Source organism: Haemaphysalis longicornis, unplaced genomic scaffold, assembly GCF_048455015.1.
Source record: "Haemaphysalis longicornis isolate Haplotype H1 unplaced genomic scaffold, Haemaphysalis longicornis Haplotype H1 scaffold_4, whole genome shotgun sequence".
NCBI lineage: Eukaryota > Metazoa > Arthropoda > Arachnida > Ixodida > Ixodidae > Haemaphysalis > Haemaphysalis longicornis.
The window spans coordinates 368,859-385,375 of record NW_027526361.1 but is presented as its reverse complement, the minus strand read 5'-3'; the positions used below and the strand labels follow the sequence as shown (position 1 = coordinate 385,375).

General features: G+C 49.1%; 1 protein-coding gene across 2 annotated transcripts in view; it reads left to right on the top strand.

Moving 5' to 3' along the window:
• Positions 1 to 283: 283 nt before the first annotated feature.
• Positions 284 to 16,517, top strand: part of LOC144178098 (protein zwilch homolog) — a 261,163-nt gene continuing 244,929 nt past the window's right edge. Inside the window, exons 1-7 of one of the 2 annotated variants that reach the window (XM_077705628.1) lie at positions 284 to 717; positions 797 to 842; positions 933 to 1,025; positions 2,603 to 2,826; positions 3,079 to 3,242; positions 12,289 to 12,374; positions 15,641 to 15,793. In XM_077705628.1, the coding sequence (XP_077561754.1) occupies positions 674 to 717; positions 797 to 842; positions 933 to 1,025; positions 2,603 to 2,826; positions 3,079 to 3,242; positions 12,289 to 12,374; positions 15,641 to 15,793 (810 nt within the window). In that variant the 5' untranslated portion in view covers positions 284 to 673. Of the gene's footprint in view, positions 718 to 796; positions 843 to 932; positions 1,026 to 2,599; positions 2,827 to 3,078; positions 3,243 to 12,288; positions 12,375 to 15,640; positions 15,794 to 16,517 lie in introns of both variants that reach the window. The other variant, XM_077705627.1, reaches the window with a different exon arrangement.

The following is a 16,517-nucleotide window of genomic DNA, read 5'->3' as shown; positions in this document are numbered from 1 at the left end:
TGTATGTGTATGTGAATGTGATGTGTATCCCTTTGGTGTAACTTTGGTGTATCCCAAGTCGCTTTTGGTCTGCGAACTGTCGAAATCGTGAGCCTTGCGGGGGCGGTTTTGGTTGCTGTTGGGCCACTTTCTATGCAGGTACTGTGGAAATATTTGATACAGACTATTCATTCCGTATTTCCTACAGGTAGACCTTCAGGTCTAGAACGTTTTCAATTTACCTTTAAACTACGCGCCCAAACCACCGCGTCTAGTAACTGTAGTAACTCTTGCCCAGCTGGCTTCGACTGGCTCGGAAAACTCGCGTTGAAACCGAATTGATAAACTCGGCGCATTATTTAAATGCAGGTACTACGAATACTTGCCAGCTTGCCCCTGAAAGCATAACCTCTGTGCATTTGTAGGCATGATCACTTTTATCCACTTTTTTATGCACATGAAGCAGGCGGCCTTAAAACTGGACCATTGCTTGGCGCCGTGCGCCGTGGACAACGCTGGATCGATTCAAATATGGCTGTTGTGTCTCGCTGTTTCTGCTCGTGATTCCTGCCATTGTCCCCTCCTACCCTTGCTGTTGCACGCGTAGTTTAATCTCGCGGCGTTCCGTGTGAGTGTTTTTTGCACAAGTTTCTAGAGTCGTTTGTTTAATGCTTAGGATTTTTTAAAACTTGGAATGGCTGGATGTAGAGACCACTGCGACACAGAGGCGCTGAAAAGGTAGGAGGTGCCTTTGTGAAGTCTTCTGCACCTTTTTGGTCGGTCATGCGAATTTTTATTTGATTGGTATTCTCTTTAGAGTGCTGAATGGCTCGTGGGATGGAAATGCCGTCCAGTTCCTGCAGGTAACCTCACTCACATGGCGATTTTGTGGCGAATAACAGCTACTGCACACAATGCCGCTCCAACTGTCTTTGTGCCTTTGTATTTTTCAGAAATATGAGATAGAACGAACGGCCATGTCAAACCCACTGCTGCGGAGGCTTGAGATTTCGGATAAATCTGTCATTCTAGTCCAGCGATACCAGGTACCTGTGGACTTTATTTAACATAGCAGAGCACGAGTAAAACGAGTGGCATTTCATATGTCTTCTGCGCATGAAATTCCTCGTGTGTTGAGTGGTGCGCTCGCTTAGGGCGAACACGGGAGCGCGTGGCCGCCGGCACAATCATTGCAGGCTACCGGGGTCTGCGCGAAGCATCCCGCATGCGCTGTGCGTGTCGTGCCAGAATTCGCTTTCAGCGCGCGCATCTCGGTATCGGAGTGTCTGCTCGTCTTCTGCCGTGTTGCGCGTCGTCTGCTAATGGTGTCTCGCTTTGAACCTCGAATCCTCAATCTTTGTATGAACATGCCTAAAAAAATCACAAAGGTGCTGTGCCCCCGTAAATTGAATCGAAGCTGTAGTGCCCGAGCTCACTTCAAGGTCTCAATTTATTTATGATAAACACTGTGCACATGTGTTCCTTCAATTTCAGTGGCAATGACAAAAAAAAAAAAGCTAAATGAGCGTCATCTTTTTATTGAGTCTGCAAGCTGGCGAGTTGTGATATGTCGAACCGATTGCATTGCATTCAAGCTAATAAACGAATAACCACTTTGTCAAAAACATTTTTCTTGCTATTTCCAGTTACTTATACAGTGGCCAATTTCTCCACCACCCGCCGCGGTGGCTCAGTGGCTAAGGCGTTGCGCTGCTGAGCACGAGGTCGCGGGTTCGATTCCCGGCCACGGCGGCCGCTTTTCTGATGGAGGCGAAAAGCAAAAACGCCTGTGTGTACGAGATTTCGGCGCACGTTAAAGATCCCCAGGTGGTCAAAATTAATTCGGAGCCCTCCACTACGGCGCGCCTCATCGCCTGCGTTGCGTCGGCGCGTTAAACCTTACAATCATCATCATCATCAATTTCTCCACCACTACAAGCAAGGTGAAGTTAGCAGACCACACTCAGACGCTCCGATGATGCGATGCATGTGCATCCCACGGTGGCATGCTCTGATAGTACCGGTGGCCATGTGCTTCAGTGTTCACCCTAAGCCAGCTCACCACTGTGCATGTGTTATGTTCGAGCATGGTGTAAGAGAGAAAAGGAAAACAACTAAAGGCGCAACCACATGCAACGTTTTGGCCGCGTCTTGCAACCGTCTGCGGCGCCTGGCGCCGACGCGGAACGGGCGTTGGAGAGGGCGAGCAACCACATGAGACGCGCGAAGAGCGCTTCTCCGATCCAAGTTGCCAGACTTACTTTGGTAAAGGCAGCATCGTTCTGTTTAGGTCATTCTTAATAAACTGAAGAATAATCAAAACTTCAACAAACAAAACACGTTAAATTGATGTTCTATTAAATAAAGTGCTAAAGATCCGCCAAATAAAGAGCCGCCATGTTGCGTGCGGAGGGGGACCGGAAATTGAGGACAGCAACATCCGGCGCAGACGCCGAAAACGGACCGAAAATCTGGGATGCGCAGACACCGGCGCTCCGAGCGCGCTGCTGTGTATTTGGTGGCGCGCGCTGAACGCGCGTCGCCGCGGACGGTCTCCAAACGCGACCAAAACGTCGCATGTGGTTGCGCCTTAATGAAGCGTTTGCTTGCCTTTTCGCAGCAGTCTAGGAAGATGTCTCGATCCAAGTCTACCTCCTCTTCATTGTTCATTGATGACACATCCGACACATCTGAGTGCGAGCTGGAACTCACGGGATGTCCTTTGGAGTGGCCAACGGAACCAAGAAGCTTTTCCCTTCTCGAATCTCCGTCTTACGAAGATTCCAGCAAAAATTCAGAGTCGTCTTGCAAAATCAAGTTGAGGGCACTGCCTGCGGATGAAGCAAGGTAATTTTTTCTTTCATCATTTGTTTTACTACGAGTTTCTTGCGGTGTGTTTATTCAAACCTTGCCAGTTTTTTATTTTTTTTTTGTTCCCAGTGTAAGCCCCAGCAAGAGACTTGGTGCTTGTGTTTTTCATATCAGGAGCAAGTCATCTGAAGTTTCGATCGGGGCTCATGACTGGCCGCAACGCTTGCTGTTGTATTAATCAAAGGTGGGAAGTGTAATGCCGAGTCAGTCCGGTCTGTGGCCGTGCAGGAGCCTGCTGAATGCGGTGGTGAGCATGCTGAGCAGCTGTGGCTACAAGACGGACATGGAGCCCGTGTGGGTGGCCTGCGATGGCACCGACCCCCAGTACACTGCCTACCTGGGCTACCACCGCGGGAACGGCACCTGCTCCCGAGTCATGGTCTCCTGCAGGGGTGAGCCCCAGTGGTCCTGATGCTCTTGTACGAGTGCGCGGCCGAATGCGCGCCACGGTTCGGCTAAACCTGTCTGGCCTCATTGCGCCGGGGCAATCCAATTCAAGTCTACATCAGTGGGCATCGTTGTCGTCGGCCATGTGTGCAAGTTGAACGGGTCAGTACCACGGGTGAGACGAAGGTTAGGCAAAGCAGTTGCCTGTGGTTCAGGCAGAGTGCGCACTCTTTGCCGATTTCTGCCTTGGTTTTAGTTATGGGGGTGGCTGGGTTTACATTTAGTCGTTTGATCTGTTGCGGGAAGTTGCGAGACTCGAAGTATGGGAGTTCATCAAAAACATGCTGCCCGCGCATTCGTTGTTTCAGCCTTGAGTGCGAGGCTGGTGCGTGCTTGAAGTGAATATTCAGACTGAGTGATTGATGAGTGATTGATGCCTGTCACACCGAGCTGGCGAGCGGTGAGAATGGGACGATCGACGCTGCAGGCTAGAAAAAATGTTCAAGCAGTGTCACGATAGCGGGACGGGCTAGTATTTCACGCTAGTAATAATGGTTCATTTATCTTAAGTAAAATTTAATCCCAAGAGGGAGGCGGCTAAACATACCAATGTTGCTCAAATTACGATCGCAGTGAACATGCACCTTGGGAATTGAAATGGGAGGCCTGGGGGGTGCGACGACTGTCACCTCACTTTCAGGGGTGAGACAGCTGCGCATTTTGCGCCTTTCTGATACAATTCCATTTTCCTGCGCCAAGCTGCTCCAAAAGCACGAAAATGGCGAAAATTGCGCCAAACTGCTCCAGAAGAGCCTCAACGGCACGCATTTTGATGCTCATGTCAGTTTCGGCGGGGACGAAAGCCTCCAGCATTAGATTGGGTCGTCAACATCATCTGTGCCAAGTATTACTCTTTTACGCGCAGCGGAAAGCTCACACTTTTGTTGCAAAGTTTGTCGCTTTTTTCTCACCCTTTCCTTCGTGTTTTCGGACGCCGCCATCTTCACATGTCTACATCATCGATTCCCAGATGTTCGTCATGAGCTAGACATCCTGCTATTGGGCGGCTTTTTCACGCACTTCCGGCAAAGAGATAAGTCGTCTGCTCGGCGTCGGCTCGCCGGCTGATCTGCCAGTGGAGTGCCGGAGGGCTTGGACATTTTACGACAAACGAAACAAGTGTAAACAAACGCATAACCGTTTGTATTGAATGCAACAGGGCCATAACACGACATGAATATTCTCTTACTTGAGTACGTTCCACAAAGAAAGCGTTGAAGCCCCGTGGCACTTCTTTCTTGCAATCGCAGAGAACGCCCTGAGCCGAATGCCCGGGTTTGACGCATACATTTTATTCAACTTCCAAACAATCCAGAGATGCGTTTCGAACGAACACAACGTCACAACATGCGTTGCAAGTCCGAACCGCGATTGACAAACGATGGGTTGCCTCCTCCTGCCCCTCGTAAATTCGGCACTCACCTCGCGCGCGGTTTGCGGGGACGAACAGCAAGTCACTTAACTCTGGCGCACAAGCCGAGATGGCTTTTAGCCACGCACACTGCACATACCCCATGCGAGGTTGAGTCGTACGCCGCTTGAGAAAGATAATCCAGACCATAGGAAGCACTATCCAACCGCAGAAGCACAACGTCGCATTTCATCGCGAAACAAAAGCGTCCACAACACACACACCATCACAGAACAGGGAGGATTTTAGAGAAGCAAAGGTCTAGCTTTGCCTGTAGTGCCAGAAAAAGCGTAGTGGCGGCGTCGTGAACTACCGAGTTCGCCCGCTTGATGGCGCTGTAAACACGGCTTTGTAAACATGGCGGATGCTTTTTGCACAGGCCGCTTGAGCTCCTTAATAACATGGCTGCCCTCGCACGGCGGCCGCCGGCTCGCTGCTCCATGGCCGGCTTGCGAGCGGCGGGAATGGGACGATTGACACTGCAGAAGTGGCTGCGCAGGCTACATCGCCACAAAATGTTCAAGCATTGTCCGATAGCGGGACGGCACGCCAGTAGTGAAATTTAATGCCAAAACGAAGGTGGCTAAACATACCAACGTTACTCAAATTAGGATCGTAGTGAATGTGCATTTTGGGCATTGAAATGGGAGGGCTGGTGGGGTGCAACGACTGTCAGCTCGCTTTGCGCAACCTTTGCCTTGGCTCTACCCTTGTGGGTAAAGCCGAGTCTGGGATTACAAAAATAGTAATTTCGGTATTCACGTGATAATAATACCCCTGCTACACTAGTGTCCGTATGTCATTTGAACCAAATGTCATTTGACTCAAACGCGAAGTTGGGCTGCTCCACTAGGTTTTGAAATGCCTTTCGGCTCAAATGACATTCGAGCCAAATGAGCACCCAGAGAGACATTTTGGCTCTCAAATGCCCTTTCTAGCACTCTCGCACACAGTGTTCCAAGTCAGCATAAACCAATACATTACTGGCTTACTTGAAATAAACAAAATATTCTTAATTGTGGGACTTTGTTTACTTCTCGTTCACTTAAGGGGGGACATGGCTCGTAAAACTAGTTCTTTTAATTTTCAAGTAAACTCTGTGAAACTTATCAGTCTTGCTGCTTTCTCCCCACTGATTTCAAATATGGCATTATTTTTTTAGTTCGTCAATTAGTTTCTGCGATAATTAGAGGTAATTAACCATTTTTGGAGGAACAATAGACAAAACAGTGTTGGCCATAAAACTGTAATCTTTGCATTTTCTATCACTATGAACCCTGGTGAGTGCAATAAGAGAACAAGTTTTTTGATGCATCGCTTGGAACTAATTTTACAGCTTAAACTTCAGTGTTTAAAATGGGCACTCAGAATGGTTCCTTGCCACTGGTGCCACCAAGGTCAGTGTCAGTCTGCACGCGTTCTGCGAACTCGCTCGTGGAGCAGTGCACGTTACAGCCCAAAAATGGTGAACTCAGTATAGAAAACATCGGCTGAAAACGAAAAAATCACCTTGCAAAAAAAAAAAAGTACGCTCGGAGATTCGAATTTGTGACTTGTGAGTGGTCTGGCGACCTAGCGCTTCAGACCACTCGGCCACGGTCCAGCACTGCCGGCTAAGGTATACAATGTATAACCAGTTTACACTTCTATTTAGTTTTAGCATTCCAAGCAGCTTAGGTGACTATTTGTTGTATAGCACTCGTGCAGTAACCGTCCCCCAAATCTCCAAAATATTTCACGTCTAGCTAGCAATTGCATTTCTTAGATGGAAAAGCGTTCGCCGATGTATGGCTGTGCTGCTGACCACTGTGCTTGTTCACCCAGCGCAAAAAAGTGCTTCCTGCTTCCTAGTTTTACGCTGTACGGTAAAAGTTTCAGTTGATTTTATTTCCTTAGCACCTATATGGACTTCGCTGACTCTTCTCCTGCCTTCAAGTGGCCTTAATTTCCCTACTAGCATGCCTGTCAGTGAAGTGTCGCATGCGCGCTTGGGCAGCGTTTGTGTGGAGCAACCTAGGCTTCGAGCTTGATACAGTGTGCAAACTAACAATGTAAAGAAAGGCACATTCTTCCACTCACAAACGTGTCGTGACTTAGTTTCAACTGAGAACGAATTGCGACCACCCGTCGGCGCCCGGCGGACTAAATGCTGGGCCGACCGACTCTGTCGGAACGTCGGCGAGCCGTGCAGAAGCGCAGTCAAGCCAAGTCATCTCCTCCTGACGTCACACGAAAACGCCACAGAAAATGGGCGAGGGTGCAAAGAGGAGGACAGCATTTTCGAATTGATTTTTCCGCTAAGTAAACTCGCGTAAACGCACTCAGAGTGGTCGAAACATGGCCGATGGACTCCAGACTGCAATTTGCACTAGTAATCCCGCAATGTTTACAAATCACTTCAGTGTCCCTTTAAAGGGCTGGTGAAGAGCTTTTCAAAAAATTTTTGTTGGGGGCATTACATTATGGTTTTCCTGACGCTGAATTCGAAAAACATGTTTATTTTAAGTGTAAATACACCTAAACCATCTTTTTTCGTCAAAACAAACGACCCCTGCCCGAGGGCACGGTGAGAGCCCTGGCTGCCTTTCGCGATTGGCTGCCGGCAGATGACGTCATATTCGGAAGTGTGGGCGCTGCGGGGACCGCACGGCCTGAAGATATCATTCTGTTCCCGTTCAGATACTGGCTAAAAGGTCCTCTGGTGAATGAAGGGCTCACACAGTCTTTCCGTAGAATAGGAGAGCCTGAGGGAAGTATAAACAAAACATGTTCGGTTGCGGCGTGCTTTAGAAAGGGGTTCTCCCCCGACGACTCATGGCCGACTTGTTTCTCGGGTGCAGGGAAGTTGCGCAGATATTGGTTCGCCGCTTTCACTACCAGCGCTAGCCACCATTCCTAGCACAATTTTTCAACCCACCATAATCCCCATCCTCGAATGTGGAACTTTGATTTTACATTTGGACAGGCGGCAACAAGCTCTGTGCAGCGGCCTGCGATACGCACAGGCAGCGCGGCCGCCGCGTCGCGCAGAGGTGCTGGTGCCGGGTCGCTGCTCGGCCGGTCAGCGGAACGTGGCATTGCTGCACATACGCATGTTTTAGAATAGGGGAGTTGATTGTTGGTCGGCCCCCAAAAGGTAGAGGAACCCAAGCGCAGCACGCTGGTCCCCGACGAGCTTTAGAACGCCTTCCCCAACAGCTCCAGCTGGCTCAGGTTGCACGGATCGCCGGTGATGTAGGGAACTTTAGGTTTAGCACCAAGGGAGATAGTTGGTCATCGCTATCTCTACAATTGCGAATGACTATCCTTAACACAGTTTTTCACCACATTACCATTCCCTTTCTCGCATGTGGAACCTTATTCCTACGTTGATAGTCATTCTAGCGATCGGTGCTGTGCTCATTCTTGCGTGCACGTAACGCCATCTTTCGGCCTATCGCCGCATCTCTTGCTCTGGGCAGGCCCGTCGACGAGCCTCCGCGACGGGTCGGCGCTCCGCATCGCGATACAAATTCGATCACCTCTTTCGAACTCACTTTGGATGACAATCCCTAGCACAATTTTTTACCACACTATCATCCTCTCTTGCACGTTTACCTTGCTTTTCGCGACGGCCTTGATTCTGGACGGCATCGAAGAGCGGTCGCTGCCGCGGCATGCGTGGTGCGAGCCGTTTCGTGCGCCGTACGGGCATGCACGACCGGCGAGTGTGCGGAGCGCTTCCGCGCGCAGAAAACGCTTCATGCTTTAAGCTTGCTTGATTTCTTCTTAAAATCTAGCTATTCAGGTAAGCTGTCGTCACAGCCAACAACGTTGATCGGGAAAACGAGCAAGAAGTTCGGGAAGCCCAGAGCGCTGTGGTCCCACAAATTTTCTCATTCCCTTATAATAATGGATCAGAAACTTGGGGTACCTCTGTATTTGTTTGAGCCCGTCGCTTCGCGTATGAAGCACAGAGCACCCGACGGCACGGCCGGCCCCGCGACTACTCGTGAAGGCAATGTAGTAGCCACGGGCGCTCGGGTAGGAAATTTCTGGTATCTAGGAGTCGCTTTAGGGAATCACACAGTAGCATTACGGTTAAAAAAATCTATGCGGAAGCAACTCTAGACAATGATGATTAATAAAGTTCAGATTACACGCCTGCTTAATTCGGAACTTCGCCCAGAAAACTCGGACACAGCGAAGCGGCGGCGCACGTCGCTGGCCGCCTTCCGAATATGACGCTACTTCCGGTCGCTGCCCCTCAGTTTCTCGCTCTTCCGGCGATGCGGCAGGGAGCAGTGGGTGGGGCGTAGGGTCAACTTTAACGACTAATACCGCTGTCCCGAAGCTAAAAATGACCAAAAACACTTTACAGGCACAAACTGACCAATGTAATAATTGTAAAAAGTAGAGTTTTGCCCAGTTTTAAAAGTGCTTCAGTAGCCCTTTAAGCAAAAACAGCGCCAAATCTGGCGCTATTGACAATTTGATATCATTTTAATGCCAAAGACTGCCGCTAAATTTGATTGTTGCATTTGTGTGTATAAATGGAACTCGACAGCAGCAGTGTCATGCAGCACGGCGAGTGATTGTGAATGCTTTCAAATGCCATTGAAATTGTAATGGGACCCAAAATTGTAATGGGTACCCAACACACATACCTGCCAACTCTCCCAAATTATCCGGGAGGCATGAATTTTGACCACATCTCCCGATTGTACGAATGCTATCTCGAATCTCCCGAAAAGTGGCTGTCACAGCACAGAGGTCCGTTTTTGTAACCGCGCGTGTACGTCAGTCTTTCCTGCTGCGACAGTTGCGGCGCTGTGGAAAAGCACTTGCCACCATACTTCTTGTAGACATACTGTCGAGTGCTGCTAAGTATGCTCTGCCCCAGGGGAAAAAAGAGTGAGGAGATGCTCTTGAGGGGCGATTTTCAGAACTGCAGGCACACAATGTTTTTCTGGACATTGTAAATGAAGAGAGGATTGATGCTCAGTGGCAAGAAGTGAGAAGAATGACTAGTGTTGATGGGATTTGGTAGAGTGGCAAAGGTGATGCTGCAGCCACTTGCTATTCCACACAGCAGTGCCGAATGTGAGAGCATCTTTAGAAGAGGAGAACCAAATTTCGGTCTTCACTTTTCAACAAGGCTCTTCGCGGCCTCATGGGGAACAGTCACCAAACCGGACATTATTTTGAGCAGATGTATTCTGACAAATTTGCAAAGCTTGCGAAGTCTGTGTCTGCCGCGTCCCTTCACACGTATAGAAGTTTGGCGCTTTCCACTACTAGAACCAGGTTTCTCATGATGCAAGAACCAAGCAGCTCAAAAAAATAATCACCCCCCATACCCCTTTCTGATGTCAGTCTTCAGTCTCGCTAAGTTTATAAATGCTAAACTGAAACGACCCCTCCTGAATTTTCACATTGCTAGGTTGGCATGTCTGCAACACAGGAAGACCTGATAAAAGAAGTCTTTTTTTTGACCAGTATTCTCGCCCTTCTGTGAATCCACAAGTGGAGTTCACGTCAAGCCTCAGTGGCTAGGCACTGCACACACTCGGGGCAGTCTTCAAGCTAAGTCTTGTTATGAACAGCCTCGCTGTTGACCGAAAATAGGTTGAATAGTGTGGTAGAGTTCAGAAAAGTAATCCTAGCAGGCTACTTTGGCGGTCTCCGTTTTCTACTTGTCAGCACTGTATCGGCGCAGTTATCGTAGTGCTGCCGCACGACGCCGTCAAGAAGTGCGGAAAGGAGCTTATCGGGCAGACAATTGTGGCCTGAAAACTTCCGGAAAGCGGCGTTTTTCGCTGCCCTCATTGGTCCCGTGATGTGTCTTTGGGAAGGGCGGGAAGCGAGCAGCAGTCGCCCGGTTTTCGAGAGAGAGAGCAGCCTTGCATTTGCTTGTATTTCTAAATTAAAGAATCGAATCACTCTTTCATTTCTGCGTGGATCTTAATTCTTTTTGCGTCCATCTCTGCATGACACGAAGAACAGACACGTACAGCCTGAAAAGTACATCAAAGTAAAGCGTTGCAGGGGTACTTTAAGGGCACAGGGTAAGGCGAAATTTTGAAAAAATGACTTTTTGTTTTTCTTTGCAATTAGGAAAGTTCAGTTCCTTGTGCACATTTTCAATATTCACACTTGCCTTAAAAAGCCATATTTCTCGCTAAAAAACAGTTTTCCCGTAAGCAAGTAGTAAGTGCCCACATCCTCTTTAAGAATGTTCTCAGTGTTTGTTGTCATTTTTTTCATCAAAAAACTTCCAGTTCCAGATCAAAACGCTTTTCTGGAACCAACTGTATTAAGAAATTGCTTAGCAAACATTGCATAGCTGATTTTTCAGCGAGGGCAATCCAAAGACCCTGTTGCACGTTTTTTACACATTTGTCCTTCGAAGCCGCGCGAGAAAAAACATCTTTTCTGGTCTTCACGCTCTCATGATTGCAATATTGGATGCTGTTCTTTCATTAAATGATGATATCAATGCATGGGCCAGCTTTTGAAATCATTCAGACCATAACCAGGGCGCAACACCACCATCAAGTGGCTCAAAGAGGTTGACCACAAGCGAAATACTTTGTGAACAGATCTGTACGATGGTGCACAATAATATACAAGGGAAGACAGACGACCGACTGAAAAGCAAAAAAATGACTTAGACGGTGATTACGAAGCTGGTGCTTTCTAAATAAATGGCTTCAGTGGTGTTTTTGGCAAAAAGTATTGTTTTTGAAGTCTTTTTTTAACTTTAAACTCAATTATCTCAAAACAATGTTTTTTATTACATAGGTACCATTATTTCCTGCATCTTCCACAGCAACGAGCTGATTTTTTTCCCCAGTCATCTACATAACTTGGCACACGGGCTGTACTAGAATTTAAAATTAGCACGCAACAGTTTTTTTGTTACACAACTTTTAATACTAAAATAATGCCAAAATTTAGGTACTAACAGACAAAAAATTATACAAAACTGAAATTTTTAAGGATATTCATATTTCTAGTACAGTTAAAAGAACACAAAATTTGAAAGAAAATGATATTTACGTTATGTAGATACCTTTATTAGATGCTGAGCAAAATGTACCTCAAAATGGGCAAAAATGCATGGGAAGTATAGGGCCTACCCTGTGCCCTTAAACAAGTTGTCTTTAACACGAGTGAGCACACACAAAAGTAAGCGCACAAACATGGCCTTAGTCGCTTATGTGCCGTAAAACCCAACACAACACGAACGATGTGCTGCAGCCCACCCTTAGCCGACCAAAAAGGTACCGAGACACCCGTTTGTGGAAGAATGTGTAGAATTAACCTAAGAGAACAATTACAGTAACAGAATTATGGGCCTTGTAGAAAAATTTGGCATTGCTGGGGCTCGAACCCGGACTGCAGCTCGCTTCAAAACCTGCGATTCTACTCCTGGGCGACTGAAGTCGAATCTTTTAGCAGATACTGCTGGGTGCATACAGGAAGGGCTGGGCCTGTGTGGGAAGGAATGAATGTACTCCATCGTTTTGTTTGCGACTGTTCGTATCTTCTGTGCTTGCATTGCGCCTAATCCTTTGCTGGCATTGACATGAATGCAGGTCCCATAGAGAGCAAGGAGGACTTGCCCACCTTTGGCTGCATCCAGAGGAAACACTTCTGGGGACTGTCCCAGTCGCACACTCATGTGAGTGCTCCCCCTTTGACGCATTGCGGATGACCGCTCTCTGGCCGTACCATGGGTGGATGCGGCAGTTTTGCCCTACATGCTCGGGTGTTCCTGAACTGCTTAGTAGGCCAAGCATGGTTTCAGTCACAGTTGAAGTCATAACAAGCTCTTAATTCATGAGAGCCTCTGACTAATTACTTGGCTCAGTTGGCAGAAAAGGCGGTGCCCCCCGATCCCAGGTCCAGAAGTTGTCAGCGAGGTTCCCAATTGCCTGTGGACGAAGTATGCGACAGCCCGGTGTCAGCCCCAAAGTTACACTTCGAGTTCATCAGTCACTGACTTAGAGTGAGTTTAACGTTGCCTGGCACGTCGTTTTTTTTTGCTCCTGCTGTTAGTCCCAGGGTGGAAAATTAAAGTAATTAGAATAATAATAATCTTTATTTGCGGAAAACTTGGCCCTGGGTGGCACGCACGGCTAGACAGAAAGGCCGAGGCCCGTACGCTAGTGCGTCTGCTAGCCTGCCACCCAGGGCAGGTGATGCCGAAGCAAATGTCACACACACACACACACAACACAACAATGGCACGGGGGGGATAACCGGGTTGTGGTGTCCATGGGCAGCACTAGTGGGACCAGTGGCGCGAGATGGCACGCGCAAGGGGTGTGGACTCAGACCTGTCTTTAGGAAGTGGGTGGAGTCCGGAGGGTCAGGGGTGCAGACAGGAAACTCTCAATGCTGGATATGAGCACCGAGTGTCGGTGATGGGTGGTACGGGCGCGTAGCTGCTCTGGATGCCCAGTCCGCTTGCTCTGCCAGACAGAGGATGAGCGGCAGCTGGTGTCACCGAGGGAGCCATCAAGCACCCTGCAGAGTAGGCGAACTCGAGATACGTCACGTCGTTGTTGCAGGGTATGCCACTTAAGGGTTTTCAGGTGATCCTCATATCCAGGCAGGGGTTTGCGGTGACCGAGGGTGCGAGCAAAGAGGGTACGCGTTGCGCGGCACTGAATACCTTCAAGTTTGTCGATGAGGTGGCTTTGGTGTGGGGACCACAGAGGCGCAATACTCGAGCTGCGGCAGCACAAGGGCTGTGTACAGGGCCCTAAAAACCTCAGGGCCGCAAGGACGGGAGATGTGGGACACAAATCCCAGAATGCGGTGGGCCTTGGACACTGTGCTGCTGATATGAGCAGAAAAGTCCAGAGAGGGACTGAACGTTACACCCAGGATGGGAAGGGTCAGGGCGGTCTTCAGGGGGACGTCTCCGAGGAAGTATTCTGGGCGTGCAGCAGCTTTTGTATGGCTGATGCGCATAGCAGTGCTCTTGTTGCTGCTGATGTGGAGTAAGTTCGTGCGGGCCCAGTCGTGCACCGCCTGGAGGTGTTGTTGTAGGCTGGCAGATGATGCTGGAGATGACACTGGCATCAGGATCATGGTGTCGTCAGTGTACTGCACCAGCAAGCTATCAGCATGAACCGGCATGTCGTTGACGTAGATAAGGAAGAGTGTGGGTCCCAGCACAGAGCCCTGGGGGACCCCTGAGGGCACTGGAAAATCAAGAGATGTGCTTCCATGGAAGAGTACACGGGAGGAGCGGCCAGTGAGGAAACGACTCAGCCACAGAAGCAGGGGCCCCCGAATACCCAATTGGGAAACTTTCTGCAGGAGCGTAGTGTGGTCTAATGCGTCGAAAGCATTAGAAAAATTGAGCTGAGTGATGTCAGTAGGAACGTGGCTGTCGAGGTTGGCACTTGCGAAGTGGGCAACAGAGGCTAGAGCAGTTTCGCAGCTGCAGTTAGGCCGAAATCCGTGCTGAGAGGAAGAGAGCAAGTTGTTTTCTTCTAAATAGTGCAGGATGTGCCTGTTTATGACCCGTTCCATTGTACGGCACAAAATAGATGTAACTGAAATGGGCCTGTGGCTTGAGAATTGGTTGGGAGACTTTCCCTTGCCCTTGTGTACTGGTGTGATGGCAGCTTTTTTCCAGCAGGGTGGTATAGGAAAGTCTGGGAGATTCGGATACGTGGCGGTAGAGCTCTTTGATGAGGACGGGAGCAATGTGGTCGGGTCCAATGCTGCGTGATGCCTTGATGAGGTGAACAGCGTCATCAAGGTCAGAAGGTGAAAGAGTAATGTTGTGGAGGGTGGAAAAGGCTTCGATGTTGTAGACGAGGCTTTCTGTTTCGTAGACAGGTGATCTGGAGCTGAAACTTGCCGAGAACTGCGATGCGAACTGGTTAGCAATGTCAACAGGTGAGTACACTGGGCAGCCGTTGAACACAAAGGAGGGGCACTGGCGGGTCGATTGGAGTTTCTTTACGTAGGCCCAGAACAGTTTGGGGTCGCGCTTGGCCTTCAGGGCGACGTCCTGAGCATAGCTGTTGTGGGCACAGTGAATGGCCTTTTTGAGGCCGCGCTGAACTTCGTTTGCCTTTGCCAATGTGGCTGGGCATTGGAGGCGTGTAGCTTGCTTGAAAAGGGCTCGTTTGCGGCTGGCCATTTTTATGATGTCGGGGGTAATCCAGGGGGAGCGTTTCTTTGACCCCACACGGGTAGGAACTGTTTCCTTTTGTACGGCATAAGCCAGATCACACCAGAGCTCGTAACTGGCAGCGCAATCATCGCCAGTAGTAAGCGACCAGGGGGTGAGGTGTGCCAGTTGCGCCAGCCAGGTGGGCGTGGTCAGTCTGATGGAAGTGACAACAATATACCACTCAGGAAGCTGACAAGCAAAAGAAAAAAAAACACTTCAGAATCACTCTGTTCATCAGCACTCGTACGTTTCGGAAAAGCACACCTGCGATGGGTGGAAACACATCTCTTAATGAATGAAATGTAGATGACACGTTTCAAGAATTATGTTTCCAATATGGTCATGCACATTATGTAAAAACCCATGCTTGCCAACAAACTAAACAAGCCAAAACTTGGCATTCATCAACAAGTCACAAACCTCACATGCTTTGTGGGGGTTCGAAAACAAATGTAGCACCCCTGACACAGGGGTGCCTGAAAGGCCTTTGCAGGAGAAGACTTCTTGTCTCGAAGCTGATTTGCACTTCTACTGGCCAACAGGCCGCAGGGACTCGTCCCAAAGGGTTTTTGATGTTTGCACTCGAGCTGCTCAGGAGCAGGGGCAGCAGACCTGCCAGGGCCTGTCTGGAGCGTTGGTGATTTCTGATGAATGTGCATGCTGCACAGAGGGCGGCACCTGCTGCTGCTGCCGCCACCCCTTTTCGGGGCAGCAGGGAAGGTGTCCTAACCAGGGCTGCCCGTCTGCAGACCACGATGCAGGTGAACGCCAAGTACGACATCCTGCAGCACTACGACCCTTCGCAACGGAGCAGCCGCGAGGACATTATGATCCTCGAGTGCTCCTGGAACAAGGCGACTGCGCTGCAGCAACCACCCAGCGCCGACGCTCTCTGCCACCTGGTACGTGTGGCAGGCTCTAAAGGCGTGCGCTTGGTCGCCATCTGTGCCAGACATCCGTGCCAGCAGATGCACGCCTTTGCACTGTCAGCTTTGGTGCCGGGCAGGGCTGCAGCTTTTCCCACTCAGTTTAATCCAACTGCCATCCAGGTGTCAGCCCATTTAATCCTCCAAGTGCCATCTAATTGAATCCAAACGCCATCTAATTTAATCCAAGGGCCAACCAAATTAATCCAGCTTTCAGAAGGTTGTTCAGGAGTGTTTAGTGCGAAATATGGCGCACCTTTGCGGACTTTGTTGAGCATAGCGGGGTGGAAACGTAGTGTTTCTTGATCTATTACGTGCAAAATATCTAATGTGCAGAGCCTAATGGATGTTTACTAGCATTCGCAGACCAAGAGAGCGTTTTTTTTTTTATCCGCTGGTGCTGCGGGCTGTGAGCTGATCGTCTGCGAGAGCGCCGTCGATAATTCACATCGGAAGCATCGTCTGCTCCTCGCGTAACAATGCTTTCAGAAGTTTCCTTGATAAAAACTTACTACTTAAATGCCCTTTGCATTCTGATTTTCAATCAATGAATGCTTTTCTGCCATGTTAAGTATTATTTCCAAATTATATTATCATCGGCTCACGTTAGAAATATTGCCTGCTCGCCTCAGAAGTAGCATCTGCTCACGTAACAGTACCAGCAGCTGGCAAGTTAGCTGGCGTAACAATATGCGAGCAG